Source organism: Hemicordylus capensis, chromosome 6 (assembly GCF_027244095.1).
Source record: "Hemicordylus capensis ecotype Gifberg chromosome 6, rHemCap1.1.pri, whole genome shotgun sequence".
Taxonomy (NCBI): domain Eukaryota; kingdom Metazoa; phylum Chordata; class Lepidosauria; order Squamata; family Cordylidae; genus Hemicordylus; species Hemicordylus capensis.
The window spans coordinates 52175092-52196600 of NC_069662.1; the positions used below are offsets into that span (position 1 = coordinate 52175092).

At 44.2% G+C, this 21509-nt stretch overlaps 1 protein-coding gene across 2 annotated transcripts in view; it reads left to right on the plus strand.

Annotated features, from left to right (window-relative positions):
• Nucleotides 1–21509, plus strand: part of MYO1D (myosin ID) — a 200481-nt gene that overhangs the window by 75485 nt on the left and 103487 nt on the right. For both annotated transcript variants that reach the window (XM_053264002.1, XM_053264003.1), the window contains exons 15-18: nucleotides 4612–4778; nucleotides 6281–6488; nucleotides 18644–18867; nucleotides 19912–20056. In XM_053264002.1, the coding sequence (XP_053119977.1) occupies nucleotides 4612–4778; nucleotides 6281–6488; nucleotides 18644–18867; nucleotides 19912–20056 (744 nt within the window). The remainder of the gene's footprint in view (nucleotides 1–4611; nucleotides 4779–6280; nucleotides 6489–18643; nucleotides 18868–19911; nucleotides 20057–21509) is intronic.

The following is a 21509-nucleotide window of genomic DNA, read 5'->3' on the forward strand; positions in this document are numbered from 1 at the left end:
ATATTTTGCTATCAGCATTAATAGCACTGGCAATGAGCAAATTGCGTTGCACAAAAAATGCAAAATCTCAATTTAAAAGGCAAAGCAGGAAAGGAACACAGGAATTCAGTACAAGCAAAAAACATTAGTTGGTCCCAAGAGGGCTTTTTTCTACATGCTGCGTGGCCAAGGCTCTGTCTTGATCATATGAATTTTTATGACCAGCCTTTTCTTAATGAAGAAGGGTTGCCGAGTCCTCCACAGCAGTGATTTGCACAGTTAATGCCTTCCTAAAGGTCAGACTTGGGAACTTTAGAGCTGTCTAGCTTATATGTTAAAGAACTGGTTGCAATTGGGAGGGCAGGTTCAGGCTGCATTAAGTGCTCTTCCACGGGGAAAGCCTGGTGTCTGCTAGGCAGCTAATAAACCATGCCATTAATATCCAGTGTGGGAGAGCATAATTTCTTTTTATTTTAAAGTGAAATTAATGTGCATTTGTTAACCTTCCAAGCCTTCATTCTGTTGCACAGAAATCATCTAAAAATTGATGGAAAGTTTGAAGCCACACAGAGGAAAGTTTTTTTTCATTAAGCTTCCTGCTAATCTTTTTAGTGGTTTCTTGTCAGTATAGCTAGGGATGTGCCCGAAGTGCAGTTCAAGCACCTTTAGGGAAAATTAAAAGGGAACTTTAAGAAAAAGGAGATGTCACCCCTTCCAGCTTCCTGCTGGGGTGGTGCTGGTACCAAAAAGCCCCACGTACCATCAGCACGCACATTCTTGGGCACATCCCTAAGTATAGCTGATTTTTGGCTAGATGTTTTCACTTAAGTTCTCCAGCAGGTCTTTTAGACAACTTCTTTCTCCATATAAACCAGTGGAGTGTACATTACAGTCATGATTCTATTTTTATGGAAGATCAATGGGCAGGTGTGCTCCCCCAAAAGGAGTCAGCAACAGAGTCGCCTTGTTGTTCTGAACTGGGAGCTTTTCTAGGGATTCAGGCCTTCTTTTGTGAGCCAACTTGTGCTCCCAAAGCTTCTTTACTGGTTTGGCTGGTTATCCTCATCGTTTGGCTGGTCCTTGGTGATGGTGCACTGCACAAGCTGATATCCTTTGGGCTCAGGGTCTCCTGCAGGTTTGAGTCCTGACACATTGCTGAATTGCCTGTATAACTGTCAAACTTCCTAATGCTTAACCTCAGTCCACCTCTTTCTAGTTTTTCATTTGCTTTTCCCATTTTCTTTTGTGGATAAGGTGGACTGTTCTTTTTGAAATGTCATTTATTGGCTTACCTACTCAATAAGAACAAAGCAATGTGACACTTGCATTGGAATTTTCATCTCCGTAGGTATGTAGTATCACTTTGGGCACGTGAATTATGAAGGCTATGTCCAAAATCTTCATTCAGAGCTTTGTTAATGTTATGTTAGTAATTGCATAACCAGCTCAGGACCAAAACAATAGCATTTCTTCATTTGGGCACCATAAGAGCTCAATCTATTCTTTTTCTATCTTCTCGGGGGAATTCTGTGCCCCAGTTTCTTGTTAAGCAGCTCTTATACTTCAGGAAATAAGATAAGTGGTTCTCATACACCTGTTTAAATCATGGCTTTGAGCTGATTTATGTTCGTGCCATGTGTAATGGAGTATGACTGATAATTACTAAATCTGGAGAGTTGTCTCTTGAGGCTTTGGTCTTGTTTCAAAAGATCACTGGGGTCTTTCCACCCCCACCCGCTTTTTAATGTTTGTTTGGCTGACAGCAGTAGTGAATGATGGACCATTGTGGGACTGAGGTTTTACTCCTTAGGGACCATTCTTGTTTGTTCACCTCTCCTTGGCTAGCTGAGCATGCTCCCTTCTCCCTCTCTCGTGGTCTGCTTGAATCCACTGTAAATGGGCTTTGTCAGGATGCTTTGCTTAATTCCATCACTTAATAAACCAGACATCTAGCTGAAATGTATGTTCTCCTGATGTATTGCCTCAGCCAGTATGAAGTTCAGGGGTGCTCAAACACTGACATACCCAGCCTCCCCCTTCCAAAAACAAAATTGTAGAAGCAGCCCTAAGACATTCTGTTCCATGTATTAACACATTGTTGCCATGGCAGTGTTTTCTTTTTCATTTGGCTAGAGATGTATGCATAGTGAATGCCATTTGTCACGGCCAAAGCTCCTGTAAGAATACAGTTCCAAGGGGAATATGGCATAACCGCTTGGAGGAAATAGGGACAAAAAGCCAATTATAACCTGGACTATATCACTGCTGTAAGGAAGTGCAGCATTCATACAACACCATCAGCATTTCAGAACGAGCATCTTTTGTCCAGCAATATACAAAAGTACTTTCTCAGTACTTCTGGCCAGTATATGGGTTGGTTAATTCCTTTATAAATGTGTTACAGGTTCTGCCTAGTGTTCTAAGATCAATTCCAGAGCACCTGAAGATAGAAGGAAGAATAATTTTACCCACTGTGGAGATCTCCTTTGCCATGCACACATGCCTACTCCTACAATTTGACTGGCTAGCCAAAATGTTCTTGGTTAATGCTCTTTGGTATTTCTGGTATGAGGAGAGAAGAGGTATAGGAAATGTACTGCATTTGTGGCAGTGAACTACAACAACAATTTGCATACCACTTTTCAACAAAGTTCTCAAAGCAATTCACACAGAAAAATCAATCATAAAGATGGTTCCATGTTGCAAAAGTGCTTGCAGCCTTTTAAAAAAACACACAAGGCAGACACCATAAGGATGCTTAGCTGAGGTTGAATAGGGACAGTTGCTCTCCTCTGGTTAAATAAGAGAACCACCACTTTAAAAGGCGTCTCTTTGCTCAGTGAAGCCTGTAGAAATTGTGTGATGTTATGGAATGTGCACCAAACATCCCAGGTGCTTGGGGAACAAAATACTGATAGTCCAGCTTCTGTGAGAAGGGATAGTTGTCAATTTGGCTGGGATTAAAACCTCACATAGATCTTGTGGAATGAAGAGCTTTGTGGGTCAGGCTAAGTAGTGGAAATCTTCCTTTGGAGGACATCTTCTGAAGGTAGGGAACCTAAGGAGGCAGAAGAGTCCGGGTATCTGAGGAAAGGGGCAGAGTGAGTTACAAGGAACTAAGGGAAGGGAAGATGGAAGAAACAGAAGCCTGAGGGGAAAGGCCTGGGAATTGTGGACCATGGATCCAATAAGGCACTGTTGCCAAATCTAAACCCTGTGGGAGCTCCTGAGCTTGGGGTTTCATAGAAGGAACTGTAGCAGTTTTGGCTTCTCCGACTGGACCTGGCAATCCTAAGGGAACAATGAAGGCAAAGAGGCAGTGGGATGGGTAAGCATACTGAGCTTCGTGTTACTTTGACGTAACTAGCCAATTCTTTCACTGCAGGCTTCTGATGGAGGTTGGCTGACAGAACTTGAAGAATGCAATTGATCTTTCAGCTTCTGATGGAAAGGCAGTGTCTAGATAGTGCTGGTATCTTTTTTTTTTTTAGAATAACTGTTACTATAGTCATGGGCTGTACAGAAATTTTTAGTTGCAAGTGAAGGGGAAACAACCGCTATGAGTGAAGCTACAGTGCTGGATCAGTTACTCAAAAGCTTTGAGATGTCAAAATTATTTCGGTGAACTGAGTTTATGAGAGGTCCTGGGATAAGTTAACATGCTCTATTGAAAGGGTTTTTATAAATTCTCACTCTTTTATATGTAATGAATGAAATGGTATGAGAAGCTATAGGCTTTTCTCTGAAGGAAGAGCAGTTTCTTTAAATGTTGTAAATGAATGCTTTCGTATGGAGTCTTTGTACAGGATACTCAAGATGGAAGGCAGATTTCATTTGCTACATCTGACTTCTGTTCTACTCTGTGCTCTCTTACCCCGAGGACCACCTTCTCTTGATCAAATGGTTTTAAAAAACCCAAAAAATCTCAAAGAGGGTGTGTTAGCTCTCTGCCTCAGTTGTCAATCTGAAACACCGCAACAATGATAAAATGATAACCCACTAACAGTATTGTTTGGAGGACAAACAAGGTGAAAAACTATAAGTGATGAAACGTTTGAACAATGAATCTGCCCTCACAACAGGGATTCTGCGATCATTCCATGGCAAAATAAATGCTTCAGCAAAACCAAGTGCCATGTGGACTTAAATACAGGAGTACTGTCCCCCTTACAGTGTATGATGCAGTTTTCTGTGTGTCATCCTTCAGTGTGCACATAACACTACCAATCTCTCATCCACAGTTAAAAGGATTGGCAACAGGTTGAATGATCACCCAGTCCCTCTCCCTTCTTCCACCCGCGCCCCCCCCCCCTTCATAAGCATGGTTAAGGTTTGTTAGCATTGCTCTTGACTATTAACCAACCAAGTATTACCCAGGCCAGGGTCCTAAAACTAGCTTCAGACTTGGTTTAAAGTCCTTGTAAACAAGCAGATCCTAGTTGGCCTTCACCATGGCTACGGCTAAAGGGTAGGAATTTCCTCTGAAGAGGGGAGAGGCCGGGGGGAAAGGGACACGTAGTCCCCTAGCCTGTTTCCTTAACCGTAATAGAAATATGATGTGTGCATCAATTCTCAGTTACTTCCCTTACACCTTAGCTCTTAGTCTAGACATTGTGTTGTTCCTCCCTCTAGGAGCCATATTATGTCCGTTGCATTAAGCCCAATGACAAGAAGTTGCCGCATCTGTTTGATGAGGAACGTTGCAAGCATCAGGTGGAATACCTTGGGCTCCTGGAGAATGTGAGGGTTCGACGGGCAGGATTTGCTTATCGTCAAACATATGAGAAGTTCCTTCACAGGTAACAAAATATAAGATTTCAGACTTTGGGTGTTTGAGGAACATCTAGCCTTGAAACCTCAACTATATCATGTGGTGTAGTACTGGCTTTGTTATGCAGACTGTAGGGGAGCTCTGCTTTCCTTTGGGCAGTCAAGTGATTTTTCATTGGACTTTCTTTTGGTGGTGCTAATGTGAACACCTGCACCAGGCTAATTTTCTTACCTCCTCTTCCTTACTTGGTTTTGTGGGGCATAGCTTTGATTCCTCACCCCAACTTGTGTATCATCTCTTTAGAACAGATACAGCATCCCCAACTGAAAGCTGTTTGTGCATTTCCTCTCCCCCTATCTTTTCTCCCAGCTAGGGCCAGATGTTGGTCTTGGAAGGCCCTTGACACATGACTGCCCATGGGCCCTCTCCTACCTGGGGCTGGGGAGTTAAAAGGGTTGTGGGACAAGGGTAGGAGGCTTTTGGCAGATCCTTCTCTCGCCCTGTGCCCCTTTCAAACTACAACTTCTACTACAACTATTTATCTACTGCTTTTCAACAAAGGTTTCCAAAGTGGTTTACATAGAAAAAACAATAAATAAATAAGGTGGGTCCCTGTCCCCAAAGGGCTCACAATCTAAAAAGGAAACAAGACAGACACCAGCACAGTCACTGGAGGGACACTGTGCTGGGGTTGGATAGGGCCAGTTGCTCTCCCCCTGCTCAATAAAGAGAATTGCCACTTTAAAAAGATGCCTCTTTGCCCACTTAGCAGGGAACCTTTCAAAGCCTTCAGGGGTTGAGTCCAGGGCTACCAGCTCCTGTTCAGAACCTTGCAGGCTTGAAAAGGGAGTTGGTATGAGGAGAGTATACTGCTGGCCAGTCCTCCTTTTCACCTTGCGCCCCTTTCAGAGGTCTTCAAGGGTCAGATCAGAAGCTGGTGGGCTGTCTCGGGCCCTATCACACTGCAAAGATCCTGAGCTGTCAGCTGTTGCCCCACCTGACCAACACACTGCCTGTGTTCCCAGCAAACTAGCACAAAAATGTTTTCCCAGTGTTTTCAGCTCCCTGCTTCTGGTTAGCAAACAGAAAGCTGGAACCAAGAGAAAGGATTTTTGCTGTCTGAGTGCATAAAATATGTATGTGTTCCTTGAAGCTGAGCAGGAGCTTCTGAGCAGATCTAAATAAAAATGCATACAACCCCCTGAGTTACAAGGCCATACACCATTTTTGGCCAAAGTAGCAGCTTGTGGATACTCTTCTGTATGACTGAATATATGGATTGTACCTTTCTTGACTTCTTGCAGAGTATGCACTGTGACCATATCTGCCATCGCATACTGCTGTTTATGCTGGTGTTATTCTATGTTGATATATGTAGAAAGAAATACAAAATCTCTTTCTACCCATAAGTAAAACTCTTCTTTAATAAGAGGCCTAGGGTGAACTCTACTGCGATATAATTGAGCTAAGACATGGCAAAGTTGGCAGTATAACCAGTATTATTATTTTTTTAATCCATTGTGTCCACAGGTACAAGATAATCCCTGAATTTACTTGGCCGAATCACAAGCTCCCATCGGACAAGGAGGCTGTGAAGAAACTGATTGAACACTGTGGGTTCCAACATGACGTGGCCTATGGGAAGACCAAGATCTTCATCCGTACACCTCGGACGCTGTTTACGTTGGAAGAACTGCACGCCAAGATGCTTGTGTGGGTGGTTCTCTTTCTACAGAAGGTGAGACGCAAAACAACCCAGCTCTCACTTTTGCAAGCTCAAGGAAGGGGCCAGTATGACTGGTAGTGCATTCCCCGGGCACTTCTAGCTTAATCTGTATGCAGAACCTGATTGGCGGTGAAAGTGGGGAGCACTGCCACCTAAAACCTCACCATAAGGTTACATGCACACACCAACCATCATTGCTCTCACATTTCCTATTGTTCTAGCTTCCCTTCTCTGAAAAGCCAGAGAGTGGAATGATGAGGAGCAGGAGTGGTGGCCACCACTACCAAAGGAGTAATCATCACCAGGGGAGTGAGAAATGGATTTTCTCCTGTAGCCCTCTCTGTGGTTTTCTCACTGTCTCCCTCTAAAGCACAAATGGGTGGGTGTTGGGGGAGGGGGTGTATATGAGAGAGAGAGAGAGAGAGAGAGAGAGAGAGAGAGAGAGAGAGAGAGAGAGAGAGAGAGAGAATGAATTGCACTTTGCTTGGGACCAGTTTGAAAGGGAGAGGCAGTGCAGGATAAGGCCAGCATGGCAGGAACCCCACTCACAATGGCCATCCACCCAGTGCTTCATTCTTAGGCTTTAGGCGGGAATAAACATGCAAGATAAGCAAAGCAGCCTGCCACCCCATGACTAGATTGTGCTGCTGTGCCCAGAGAAAATGAGAGCATGCATGTGATCCGAAGGGCAAAGCGAGCATTCATTTCATTTGATTTAAAAAATAAATAAATAGCGGGGGTGGAGTAGGCGAGGATCGGTAGAGGGAGTCAGAATCGGCATACAGCAGGGGGAGAACAAGAAACCCAAGAGGGAGATTGGTGCCTTGAGTGGCTCCCCACACTGCCTCAAACTTCAGCGGTGGAAACCTCGGGCTGGGCCTGACCCAAATGATAAACAACACCTCCAAAAGTAGGGGATTGCTGCTGTTTTTGCAGTAGCTTGCCCCATTTACTGTTGCTACCAGCAGGAAGTAGGAAATTAATTTTTCATGCGGTGCTAGAATATTTAATTCTTTACTGTGGGCGTTAAGTAAACATAAGAGAGGTTCTGTGGAAATGTGCTGGGTCTTGTGATGCCCTGGCTTTCTTTGAACAGTGTTTTGTTATATATAAAAAGGTAATTACATTCTTTATCTGTCTTGGAAGAGTTTGTAATTCTTATAATGTAATTCTTAAATTATAAGGAATGATATAATTTTCCCTAGTTCTGGGTTTGCTGTTTGCATGCTTATGGTTACTGCTTGCCTACCAGCAGAGGGGGCTCATGTGAGCTGACACTGAAGAGATGGAGAATGTGCACTTGATATAAAAATTAGACTAAAAGCACTAGAAAAAAAACAGGCAATTTTGCTTCTGTGTCACACTTCTGAGTGCTTCTCCATTAATTATTTTTAACTGATGGCAACTCCCCCTCGAATTAAAGTGCTGCTTTCTGATTTGCTGATGAACAGTCCTTTGTTGCTTTCTGAATCTGAAGTGTGTGTATGTGTCTGTCTATCTGTCTGATGCATCCACAAAGATAAAGGAAGATGATGACCGTAATGCCTGAGCATTTGATTGGTGTTCTGGGACACGAGTCCTTTTGGTGGATGAAAAGTATAGAGCAGGGGTAGGGAATCTTATTTTGGGAATGAAGTAGAGCTCTTGGTTCTTGATGGTAGACTGAGGAAAGGTTTTTATTTTTCCGTTGTGGTGGTTACTGGACTAAGAAAAAATATTCTGAGAATGGCAGTTTGCCTCCCCCTACCTGCTTCTTAGCTCTCCGCCCTCCACCTTCTCCACAGTACATAAGACTGGGTTCATGTTCAAGCCACAAAGATGTTAGAATATAAGATGCCAACCTAACTACACTTGGTTATTGCATGCTTTTTTGCCATTGCATTGCAAAAGCTTTCTTGAATAATGGGCTTGTGGGAAGCAGGAGGTGAGCTATGTAATTAATAATAATAATAATAATAATAATTCGATGTCTATACCGCCCTTCCAAAAATGGCTCAGGGCGGTTTACACAGAGAAATAACAAACAAATAAGATGGATCCCTGTCCCCAATTCTCTCCTCACATTCTAAAAAGAAACATAAGATAGGCACCAGCAACATTCACTGGAGGTACTGTGCTGGAGGTGGATAGGGCCAGTTACTCCCCCCCCCCCCCGCTAAATAAAGAGAATCACCATGGTGAAAGGTGCCTCTTTGCCCAGTTAGCAGGGGTTAGGTGTAGATGGTTGTTCAGTTCCATCTCTCATTCTCTGAAATACGAATTTAATAGATGGTTTGCATTACACAACTGTGTGCTATGTGGCGGCGGGGGGGGGGGGGACGACGACACAAATGGGTTTTGGAAATGCCGGCTTTCATTCCTTTGCGTTGAAATTCGGCATTGCTCCTCAAAAGAGCAAGCAGGGCTTCATGTTAAATGTCCTTAGATCAGACTTCTAATACTTATCTTTCCCCATCCCCCCCCCCCACTTGGGCTGGCTATTTCTGTAATGCGGACTTAAGCAATTTAGGATGCTGCTAGCTTAGCTTCTATTCTGTTTGTTTGCTACAGCCCGTCCCTCCACTTACAAAGGCATTAGATGTGTTACATCAGTGTGGCTTCAGTGAGGTGGGACTACTAGACACAATGTGGTAATGAAAGGGGACAGGCTTATTAATGTTTCAGCCCAGCACACAGGAATGTCCCTTTCAAATGTCTGCATTCTCTCCAGAGTTGTGAGCTGACAGTGTGTTTTCTATCTCCCCTCCCCCCCCCCCCGCCCCCGCCACCTCGAGGCATTCTAGCTTCCCCAGACACTCCTCTCTGGAGACCTGTCAATCAAGACCCTGCAGCTGTTGTTGCCATAGCAACATTTCTGCTCTCTGGTGATGGGGAGGGAGAAGGGTGGGAATCGGCGGATGGAAAATGAAGGCAAGAACAAAAGCTACGGCTGCCTTGCCATAATTTAATATTTTGCCTTTTCTCTGTCCCAACATGCCCTCAAAACTGTGTATGCTGTGGACCATTAGCTGCAAAAAGGGACGCTTCTGCTGTTGACAAAAGACAGCATTTTCATGTTAGATTACAGATCAGCAGCTGTAAGCTGAGAAGGGCTTCAGCACAACGACCCACATCAAGGGTGATGTAAGGAACTTGCCATCCATTTGGGAAACTGCTGCTGTCTTGGGGAATAGGGTTGCAGACAAGCAGGAGGAATGCCATCCTTTGTCTGATATAATGCATGCTTAGGCTAGGGGTCCTCAAAGGGGTGGGGGAATCACCCAGTCATTCCTGAACACCCACAACTCTTCATAAAGAATTGCTGAATTTAGCTGCAAAAGACCACACAGAGGTTGCACACACCCCGCCTCCCAGAAATCATTATCTGCTTGACTGGCATCTTCTTTATGCACTTAGCACACTGAGGTCTAGACTGTGAAGCATTCCTGAAAAAACTTTAATAAGTAAGCCACTCCATATGTGGCAGAGTGAAGGCACCCCCCCACCCACCCCGCTTTCCACAGATAGTATGTTGTCAATTTTATCTAGGGAAAACTCTTTTCTGATCTCAAAGATGGATATCAGTCAGACCCTGAGAACTGGTGAAACCCATCTATGGACTCAAAATTATTGATCTGTTAATCTATGGATAGGCACAGAACCTCTGTAAGCTGCAGTTAAGGTTGCAGGGAGCATTTGGGGTGTGGGAAGGCACCAGAAGGAATGCCCCAAAATATTAGTGGGGGCGGGAAAAGCCTGAACCTCCCCCAAAGAAGCACATGTGCTTTATAGCTGCAGAATACTTGAAAGAAGGTTCCGAAAAGAGATTCTTCTCCATCTGCTAGTCAGCACAAGACACAGGTTATATACAGGAAAAAAGGGAGAGAAAATGCCAAAACACAAGAAGAAAGAGAGGGCATGCTAAAGACAAAAAGAAACAGACCTTAAAAAAAAATCAAAGCAATAAAGTGAAAGCAGCAAAATATGCTATACCAAACAAGGAACACAGCAAGCTATTCTGCTAAGATTTCTCCCAACCTACTTTTCACCTTCCTGCTGCCCATCAGTACCCTTCCCTGGCCCTTCCTCACTAAGATAACATGAAATTTCACATCTGATATGACATTTTTGTCATGGGTTCCATTTGAGAATATTTTGTTTATTCTAATGAATGAATGAATGAATGAATTAGTCTGTATACTGCATAATACAGAAATCTCTAGGGTTTATAATACAGTATAGAATAGTAACAATATTTATACACTACTTTTCAACAAAAAGAGCACAAAGTAGTTTACATGGCAGAGAAATGGGGGAGGGGATTCTCTAAGGCTATGCAGCCCTACCCAGGTTCGGGAAGCCCTACCTGGGTAGTGCTGCTCGTGTGCAGCACCAGGATAGAGGCCGATCCTGGCATTGCCTTCCCCACAAGCCCAGGTGTTCTACCCGGGCTTTACCTGGGTTAAAGGGTGCGAGCACGCCCTTTACTCCAGGAATGGAGTCGTAGTTACTCTCAGGCTGCATGCAGCTTGAGCATACACAGAGTCGGGCCCCTAGAGTGTCTGAGTTCCCAGGGGAATCCCCCAATGCACCACACTCCTTGTGGGATTCCTGGAGAGTCCGGGACAATGAGTCTGTGCAGCGTGGATCGTGTGGGCATGCACTGGCGTACTGAAGAGCAAGTCGATGGTCATCTGTGGGGAAGGTAGGTGAAACCCTGCCTCCCCCTACACCCTGACCGGTCATGAGTATAGCCTTTTCTGACTCATAGGTGTTCAGGGGAAAGAAAAAAGACACAAGAGAGCTACCAGCAACAGCCACTGGGATAGAAATTATGCTCAAATGAATAGGAACATTATGTTGGGTTACTTGCTACTACATACGCTGTTTTGGTTATTAGTAGCATCCCTGGTGCCCTTTAAAAACAACATTCAGGGGACTTGACCCCACAACGATGAGGCATATCAAGAAAACCTTCATAATGTTATCTGACTTTATCTTAACACAAGGTCTTTCATTCCTTGTGTCCCAATTTGGAGGGCTCACTGCTCATTTTTAGAGCCTAGCAGCTGAGAGGCATGATATGTTTCTGCTACAATATTGACAGCAACATCTGAAGAATAGATCCCATTTGACTCTTTGGAAAGCCATACAGCAAAGCTCATGCCTGTGTTGATTTTATCCTACTCATTTCAGTTTTGGTGCTTGGAGGATCAGCTGTGCGTTGACAGTGTGAAATGTTGCTCATAGAGCAGTCCAGGCAAGTGTGAAGGAGGCCTTGTGTGAGAGGGCACGTGTGCACAGTGTAGCAAGCATGAAAGTGTTTTTCCCCAAGGTTCATGAAACTGTGGCATGTCTGAGTAGTGCAGGATTAGCATTTAAATTTAGGAAAGGGTGACTTGGTTTTGAAATGTATTTGCATCTGTGCACACTAGTTGGAATTGAATGTGCATGGCTCGTGTCAGATAGCAGAGATGTTCAGGGGCTAATTAGATGCTTTTTTTAGCCTACTTTCCTTAAGGAAAGTAAGCTTATGAGATCACCCAGCTGTGTGTGTCCCTATCAACTTTGCAATGCTGGACCAATATGACCCAAATTGGGTACAGTTGTAGGGACAATTCAACAGTGTAGTTTGTGATTATGTCATCCACCCCAGTTCAAGATGGCGGCAGTGTTAGCTCTAAATTTTTTTCATCTGTGTGTGGAATGAGTTTTGTTCTGGGAGGCAGGATCAAGGTAGTGTGTACATACATGCATTCAGAATGGGGCCTTCCTGATTCGACCTGAGTGGGTTCATAAAAAAACTTCATTAAAAAGAAGCTCATTAAAAAAACTTTTGAGCACAGGAACGTGTGCACGCCTTAGAGGGAACACTGGATGGTGGATGTGTGAACATTTGAGTTGCAAGTAGGCTAACTTGTAAACTGCCTAACTGATTCGGACCAAATTTAGTCCAGTTGTAGGGATAGTGAAGAGAAAGTAGGCAGATTAGTTCTCATCAGAACTTCTTTTTAAAATGAAACCTAAGCAGTGAAGTTTTTGCTGAATAACCTCTAACGTACTCTGTATAGCAGACTTCTGCCAGTGCCCCTCTTGGGGTCAAAGGATAGTATGGAATGAGAAATAAAATGGTTTTTTGTGGCCCCATTGGCTATGGCCATCTAGGATTCTGCTCACAGCCACTCTCTCTAAGGTGCATTTAACAAATGGTTGCAAAGTCTTTTGCACAAAAGCCCGTAAGGTAGCCTGTTCCTCCTAAAGTCATCATCCTACTTTATTACAACTTTATTACAACCACTGTTGTCCACTTCTCAGTGCGTGGGTTGAACAGTTTCCCCAACACTTCTCTACGATAGGTTTCTGAGGACTTTGTGAAATCATGGTAACTACAGATTTGAAACAGCTTGAAGGTCAACACTTTGGTTTTGGGTTACAACATATATCCAGTTTATTCTCTGGGAGATGTAAATACCCTTTGGAAACTTGGAACAGCTAGTCTGAGTCCAGTGTGCTTTGGAGTCTGTGATTTTTGTCATCTCTGCCTGCCTCTTCCACATTGTTGTCAGGTTAACTACTGTGGAAAAGCCTCTAGTCCCTCTTCATTCCTTGTTCAAAACCCTGTTTTAGACAATGACCTGGGATGGTTGGTATTCTATTCCCCGTCCCCCACCCCACCAGTTTTTAGGAGTTGATGCTTCATAATCTACCATTATGCCTTATGATAGATGTTTTGAGTGGAAGCCACTTAAGATCTTTGAAAGCATTTTGCAGTCATTTCATTGAAGTCATTGTATCTTTATTGTTGACCATATTTGCCCGAGTAAGAGCGCTTATGGTTCTCCCTTCCCCCTCAGTTTTACCACCCCCAGAGCTGTATTTTGAGCGATAATATGATGCATTTTAAACATTTAAACAGATGAAATTATGTCTATATTTGCATATTTCAAGATGGAATATGTTTAAGGACTAAGTCTATTTTTGTCCTCAGGTTACAAAATAGATTCTTTGGTTGTCAGTAAAAGTGACTAAAAATGAACATGCCTCTTGTGTGTGTTTGTGTGTTCCCAATTGTCAGCTTTGTGGCTACCGAGAATCCATCTGAGATTCAAAATTCTGATACAATAGAGAACCAAATTTTAGAGCAGGGTAAATTTATAACTTAACACCTAGAGATTTCTATATCAGGTGGTATAGAAATTCAAGTAAATAAATAATGAAAGTATCGTTAAATAAGCAGTGGCCAACATGATGTGCAGTGCAATGCTGGTGCTGCTGTGCATGTCCCAGGCAGCTTTGATTTTGTTGCATAAGCAGGCGGTTGCACAACTACTTAAAACTGTGCACCTGCAGTTGTGCAGCACACCTTAAGGACATAAGAAGATCCCTGCTGGATCAGGCCCAAGGCCCATCTAGTCCAGCATCCTGTTTCACACAGTGGCCCACCAGATGCCGCTGGAAGCCTACAGGCAGAAGTTGTGGGCATGCCCTCCCTTCTGCTGTTACTCCCCTGCAACTAGTACTCAGAGGCATCCTGCCTTTGAGGCTGGAGGTGGCCTGTAGCCCTCCGACTGGTAGCTAATGATAGACCTCTCCTCCATGAAGTTATCCAAGCCCCTCTTAAAGCCATCCAGGTTGTTGGCTGTCACCACATCTTGTGGCAGAGAATTCTACAAGTTGATTATGTGTTGTTTGAAAAAGTACTTCCGTTTGTTGGTCCTAGATTTCCTGGCAATCAATTTCATGGATGACCCCTGGTTCTAGTGTTATGTGAGAGGGAGAAGAACTTCTCCCTATCCACTTTCTTCACACTGTGCATGATTTTATAGACCTCTGTCACGTCTCCCCACGGTCGTCTAATATAGCCCCAGGTGTTGTAGCCTTGCCTCATAAGAAAGGTGCTCTGGGCCCCTGATCATCTTGGTTGCCCTCTTCTGCACCTTTTCCAGTTCTACAATGTCCATTTTTAGATGTGACCAGAATTATGTGCAGTACTCCAGGTGTGGCCGCACCATAGTTTTGTATAATGGCATTATAATATTAGCCGTTTTATTTTCACTCCCCTTCCTAATGATCCCTGGCATGGAATTGGCCTTTTTCACAGCTGCTGCACACTGAGTCGACACTTTCAACGAGCTGTCCACCATGACCCCACGATCCCTCTCCTGGTCAGTCAGCAACAGCTCAGATCCCATCAGTGTATACTTGAAGTTGGGGTTTTTTCATCCCAATGTGCATCACTTTATACTTGCCAACACTGAAGCGCATTTGCCACTTTGTCGCCCACTCCCCCAGTTTGTAAAGATCCTTTTGGAGCTCCTCACAATCTGTTTTGGATTTCACTACCCAAAAGAGTTTGGTATCATCTGCAAATTTGGCCACCTTGCTGCTTACCCCTACTTATAGATCATTTATTAATAAATTTAAAAAGCACTGGTCCCAGTACAGATCCCTGAGGGACCCCACTTCTTACTTCCCTCCATTGTGAAAACTCTCAATTTATACCTACCCTCTGTTGCTTGTCTTTCAACCAGTTAGCAATCCACACATGTACTTGTCCCCTTATCCCTTCAGTTGTTTCCAGTGGAAGCCAGCACAGCGTAGTGGTTAGAGTGTTGGACTAGGACCGGGAAGACCCAAATTCGAATCCCCATTCAACCATGAAACACACTGGGTGACTCTGGGCCAGTCATGTAGCTCTCAGCCTAACCTACCTCACAGGGCTGTTGTGATTTTAAAAATAACCATGTACACCGTTCTGAGCTCCTCGGAGGAAGAGTGGGATATAAGTGTAAAAATAAATAACTAAATAAAAACAAACATCAGCACTGGTTAATGGGCAATCCGGGTGTTGCATTGCACATCACGTCAGCCAGTGACTTCAGTTGAGCATTCACAATGGTGATGGTGGTGGTAGTCTCTTTGAAGTGTAGTCTTTGGTTTACCCATTCAGCATTCTGTCTGTACATCATGCAATAACTGTGTTGATTTTAGAATGAAATTTGGTACACACATTAAGAATATCAACCTAGATTTCAAGTGCACTGCAAACCCATCTCAACCCTCTGCACCTGTCTTCAGTGGTGGTGGTGTGTGTATGTATGTGCGCATGCACGTGCAAAATTGATTATAATAATCAGAAACGAGGCACTGTTTTGGAAGAACAGAATAAAGGTGGTTGAGATGTCCACTCCCACATCTTGTGTTCAGTGTTTAATATCTTGCTCACCAGACATGTCCTCCTCCTTTCACCCCACTCCAAGTAGGTCACTGTGTCCCACAGTACTCCAGTTGTAGTTCTAAGAACTTAAAATGAGGTATGCTAATAGACCTGAATGGGGCCTTGATGGAATTGATGGTGCCAGTGATTTTGACTAAACAAATACACTATAGAACTAAGAGTGCCCTTGAATAGAGGAAAACTAAGGCAGGAACTCTTAGCTTGTTCCATTGTAAGCAGCACTTTGAACGTTTCACCCTCCATCTTACTTGTTTTTAGCCAGAGTGTTTGAATCCACTATTCCCTCTTGAAGTCCAAGGTACTTGACTAGGCATATCTGAAAGATACCTTTGTACTATTACATTCACATGTTATATACATATACTCACTCACTCTCTTTCTCTCTGGCATGCATACAACATGTACTAGGTAAAAGCTTGCTGAAAAAAGAAGGGTCTTCACCCTCCTAAAAATGTGAGAATTTGGACTTAGGCAGACTTCTTTTGGGAGCAATTTCCTTAGTGGGGAGACCACAACTGAGAAGGCCCTGCTGTGAACCCAGGCATACTTAACTTTCTAAATAGGTAGAATGCAGATCAAGTTCTCACCTGCTAATCTTAATGGGGGGTGGGTGGGTGGGTTTCATAAAAGACAGTATTCATGTTATATCCTGGGTCCAGTCCTCTCTATTTCCAGCTGTATTGAACCTGTGTTACAGTTGATGAATAATGCCTGTCTTTATCTTTTCTTCTCTCCCAGAATATGTCCTTTTGACCACTTAAAGGCCCTTAGCAGAGGGTAACTCTTAAAGCTGTGACAACTTGACCCTGGGGACTTGTCCTTCATTAAGAACTCCCTCCGTGAGACTAGCTTCAGGGTATGCCTGAGCTAGATAATTGGACTCTGGGGCCTGCTGTTTGTAGCTTTTTATTAGTCTGCCTGTGACCCCATTCTTTGTGGCAAGCCAGTCTCACTGCAGCAGCAGGACTATCCCATTAATGATGGTTTCACCTCATGTCTCTCTGTCTGTCAAGGTAGCTTGCTAATGAAGCAACTTTCGGAAATCCTCTTCTTTGAGGAAGGGGCTGTGCTAAACGTGGTAGCTAAAATCTTTCGATAGCCTCGTTGATTTTTACAATAAGCAATAATATTACAAGAGAGGCTTGAGGCAGCTCTCATAACAGGCCTGGTAATCCCTCTAATGCTAAGAATTCCTTGGTCCTGCAGAGGTCACTCAGGAATGCAAAATCAGGATGGTGTCAATTGAATCTCTTGCTTCAGCTTTCCCCAAATTGCCCAAGAGGGGAAAAGTGGGCTCTGTCTTTGACCTTAGCACTGCCTCTTCTCTCCCTGGTGGTTTGGCAAGGGAATCAACAACCTCTAGCTTAGGCTGGCTGGCAAGAACAGCCCACCACCTTTCCTTTGTGTGCACAGAAAAACACGAATGACTGCCTGAGACTTGCAGAACTCTCTTCCCCTAGAGCAGGGCTGCTCAACTTCAGCCTTCCTGCAGACGTTGGCTACAATTCCCATAATCCCTGACTATTGGCCACTGTGGCTGGGGATTATGGGAGTTGTAGTTCAAGAACAGCTGGGGGGGGGGGGGAAATAAGTTGAGCAGGCCTGCCCTAGAGGTTCACTAGTTCCCTAGCTTGAGCATATTTCAGAAGCAATGGAAAAATGTCATCTTGCATAAGAATCCAGTGGCCAAGGGATCAACTGTCTATCTTCAATTAAACTTCCACTGTTTTTCATTAACTTCTTTCTACTAAACCTGGATCTCTGGAATAGGATGTACTTCCTAGTAGGAGTACTATTCCAGTTATTCGCACATGTAAGAAATGTTGAGTAGAGTTGGCTGTGTGTTCTCTATGGAGAAGAAGGAATAATGTATTCCAAAGAGGGTCACAAGGATCATCTTCCCCTTCAGAATCACCTAAGACTTGCCCCTGGCTGGGATGTTGCAGCAAATGTCACCTCTCAATTTCTCCCCATCTGTTTTGTCTTCCTCCCCTCTCCACTCCTGGTTTGATGTAAACTATGGCTTAACAAGGCACATACAGGAAGGAGCACTTCTTGATACAAGCTTCATAAAACAAACAGTCATGTTGGCAATTGCCTTGGGTAATTAATTAATCCTAGTGTAAATGGAAGGATTGATGCGCATCTGTGGGGTACCATCAGACGCCAGCTCAGGAGCAGAATCCATTTCCACGGCTAATTCCCTTAGTGAATTGTGGACTTTTTTGCTCACCAACAAGGGAAGATAATGCTGTTTCTGCTTCCCTTAAACTCTGCAAGGGGAAATGTTGTTGTCCTAGCATCAGAGTGCAGCCATTGGCACTTGTTCTCTGGAGAATGTCCATCCTCGTGTTCTTGAAATGCACCGTGAGCCCTGTGAGCAGAGTTCAGCATCAACCTTTGTAAGGGTAGAGGGAACTCCTGATAGTGGAATGTTTTGTCTTGTGAAGCAAATGCCTTTTATCAGGTTAGAGTTGCTGGCTATTGGCACTATAGACTACCCTGGAGGCCTTTCCCTCTGAATCCCAAGTATTTTACTCAGGCCTGGAGGACTTGTTTCATCTCTTTTTTTCCTTGCTGCCTCTTAAACCTAGAACTAGCTCTCAGAACACCTGCATGGCAGGCACCACCTCTCTCTCCTTCAGATCCTTGTCAAATCCACCTTTTCCTTGAAGTCTTTGGTTTATCTCTTTAGGTCCCATCCTCAATCAGAATAAAAACTCAGTATATATGATTGTTTATGCGTTGTTCATCCCTTGTTACCCTTGCTTCTCCTTCATCTTCCCTCCTCCTTGTTGTCTCCTCTCTGTTGAAACTTAGCTTTTTGAGGTAGTGACCTGCCTCTATCTTGTAATAACAAGTGAGATCTTGGGTAGGATCAAGGCAGGGGCTCCCTGTCTCGCCTTTCCATTTCTACTGCCCTAACCCACTTTTCTTTACCCTGCCATAGGTTTGGAGGGGCACACTGGCTCGCCTCCGCTACAAGAGGACCGTAGCTGCTCTCAAGATCATAAAGTGCTACCGGCGCTACAAAGTGAAGTCTTATATCCGCGAAGTAGCCCGGAGGTTTCACAACGTGAAGTCCATGAAAGGTTATGGCAAACATGTGAAATGGCCCACCCCACCTAAAGTATTGCGGCGGTTTGAAGAGGCCCTGCAAGCAATCTATCATAGGTAAAAATGGGAGGAAAACAGTTCCCTGGGCTCAGTGGCGGCTCTGTCATGAGACCTCGGGCAGCAAGTGCGCCACAGGGCAGTGACTGCAGACAACCTGGCCTGCGCCCCTGCTACAAGCATCATCCCATTACCTTTCACTGCTGTCACCCTCTCTGTCCATTTTCCTTCACCAACCTGCCTCCCTCGCCAGCCCCACCCCCTGACCTGGCGCCTACACTGATGCCATCTCAACCCCCACCCCCGTCTCACTTACCTCATGTTTTGGACACACTCTGTTCTCTACACCACACCACCCTTTGTGGACCGAGCTGCAGCTTTGCTGGCTGACCTCTGCTCATTGCTGCTGCTCCATCATCACCACCGCCACCACCAGTGCTTGCTCGCTCTCCTTCTGCATCTTCCGTGCCAAACTTGCCAGTGCTGCCTGGGCTATAGAACTGGGTCAAGCCTACTGTACATCCTTGGCACCTCCCTCATTGCAGACCAGCAAAATGAGCGTGTATTTCATTACAAGAAGTCGGAGGCACCTTTTGTATGCTGCCTGTGCTTATTTCTAGTCACATTGGCCCTTGGCGAGTAGTTGGTGGCATACATAAGAACAGCCCTGCTGGATCAGACCCAAGGTCCATCTAGTCCAGCATCCTGTTTTACACAGTGACCCACCAGATGCCCCACCAGAGCTGAGGGCATGCCCTCTTTCCTGCTGTTGCTCCCCTGCAACTGAGATTTAGAGGCAACTTGCCTCTGAAGCTGGAGGTGGCCTAGAGCCCTCTGACTAGTAGCCATCGATAGACCTGTCCTCTATAAATTTATCTAAACCCCTCTTAAAGCCATCCGGGCTGTTGGCTGTCACCACATCTTGTGGCAAAGAATTCCATAGGCTGATTATACGTTGTGTGAAAAAGTACGTCTTGTGTGTATAGGATTCGGTGTATGAAAATGCTAGTAACAATCAAATGAGTCATCCAAATACTCTTAGTGCTTCATTATCAGTCCTCATGCTAGCTGATGTGTAAATTGCTTACATTGTTGGTCTTTCAGGTGGAGAGCACATGAGCTCATCAAGAGTATCCCACCCAAAGATCTGCCTCAGATCAGGGCAAAGGTGGCAGCTGTGGAGCTGCTGAAGGGCCACCGAGCTGATATGGGGCTCCAAAGAGTCTGGCAGGGCAACTACATTGCATTGGTAAGTATATCAGGACACATGAAGCTCTTCAGCTGCTGCATCCAGTGATACTATAAAGATAAAATCACAGTAAAAGTTGAATAGTATAGGGAACGTGCTGGCAGTTATTGGAACTTCTTTCTCGTGATAGAGTTAACTCCGTCCCTTTGACCTCCAATTCTTGTCTCTCTTTCCTTTTCTGTGAGCCCTTAATCCTAATTTCTCAGTTTGTGACCAAAGAGAGTACACAGTAGTCTAGATTCTGTCAGATCTCACCCCTAAACCAACCCATTGTCTTGAATCTTTAAAGAAGATCGGAATATCCCAGTTATATTATTGGGATGGAACTGGAGACTACTTTTAGTACACTGTTTCACACCTAATCTTAGAATGATTCTCTGGCTGCAGAATACCAAGACATCCTTTAAAATGTATAGGTGGTTTTTCTAGCTGTGGGCCTTATTAGATGGAGGAGTATGACTTCTGAGTCAGAGGATGCAATGGATGAATGGGGCCTAAATAAAGGTAAAATTCTGTTGTTGGGAGCCATTGACTTAAGCCATGTCTAGCAAAAAGGCAAGGAAGGGACCACTAGATAACATCAGAAAGGAAAGAGAGAGAGAACTGAACCTTATACTGATGCCTAAAGGAGAATGAATGGGTTAAAATTTTAACAATTACAGTACAGTGGCCATAACATTTCAAGAAAATTTCTTCCTCAGAGAAGCTGAAAATTCTCCCATTTCAAAAAAGTACTTTTTCACCGTTCTAGTTTACACTAGATGGAAAGCCTTTTAGAGATAAGAGGACTTGTAACAAATCAGCAAACACTGCCGTGTTAGGAGAAATTCCTTCCTTCCTTCTGTATATGGCAGTGGATTACTGATCTACATTCCTTGTCTCTATATGAACTGGCAATTTTTGGCAAGGTCAGCAGGAACTGATCACATGAACCCATGATCAGCTATCCTGGATATGCATGCTGTGTGTTAAGCATGCTTATTCTGTTCTTCTCTCTTTTAGTCTCTCTCTTCTGATAATGCATAGACTCTGTTTTTCTTCTCCTCCCAAACCCTCCCCAACATAGCCATTTTTAGTCACTGTTTAGCTCTGTTATGTAAAATACTGGGGTTGGGAACTGTCGGGTTGGGGGGCAACAACAACAACAGTAAGAAGAAGAAATAAGAGGATTTGTAACTATTGCCCCGAAGAAGATATTTTATCAAAAGACATTGTGCAGTGTATTTGAATTCAAGATGGATGAGCACATTCCCCTTTTGTTCACTTTGGGTTAGATAGCCAATTGAAATGTGTTACATCTAACTCCCTCCACTCCTTCCCTTTAATACTTATTGGACCAGGGCAGAATGCACCGGAAGAGGAAAGTGGAGAGATCTGATCTCTTCCTCCTCTGCTTCTCTGGCACACTGCTAGTGCATCACAGGAAGAAAGGCCCTTGGGGAGTGTAGTTTTC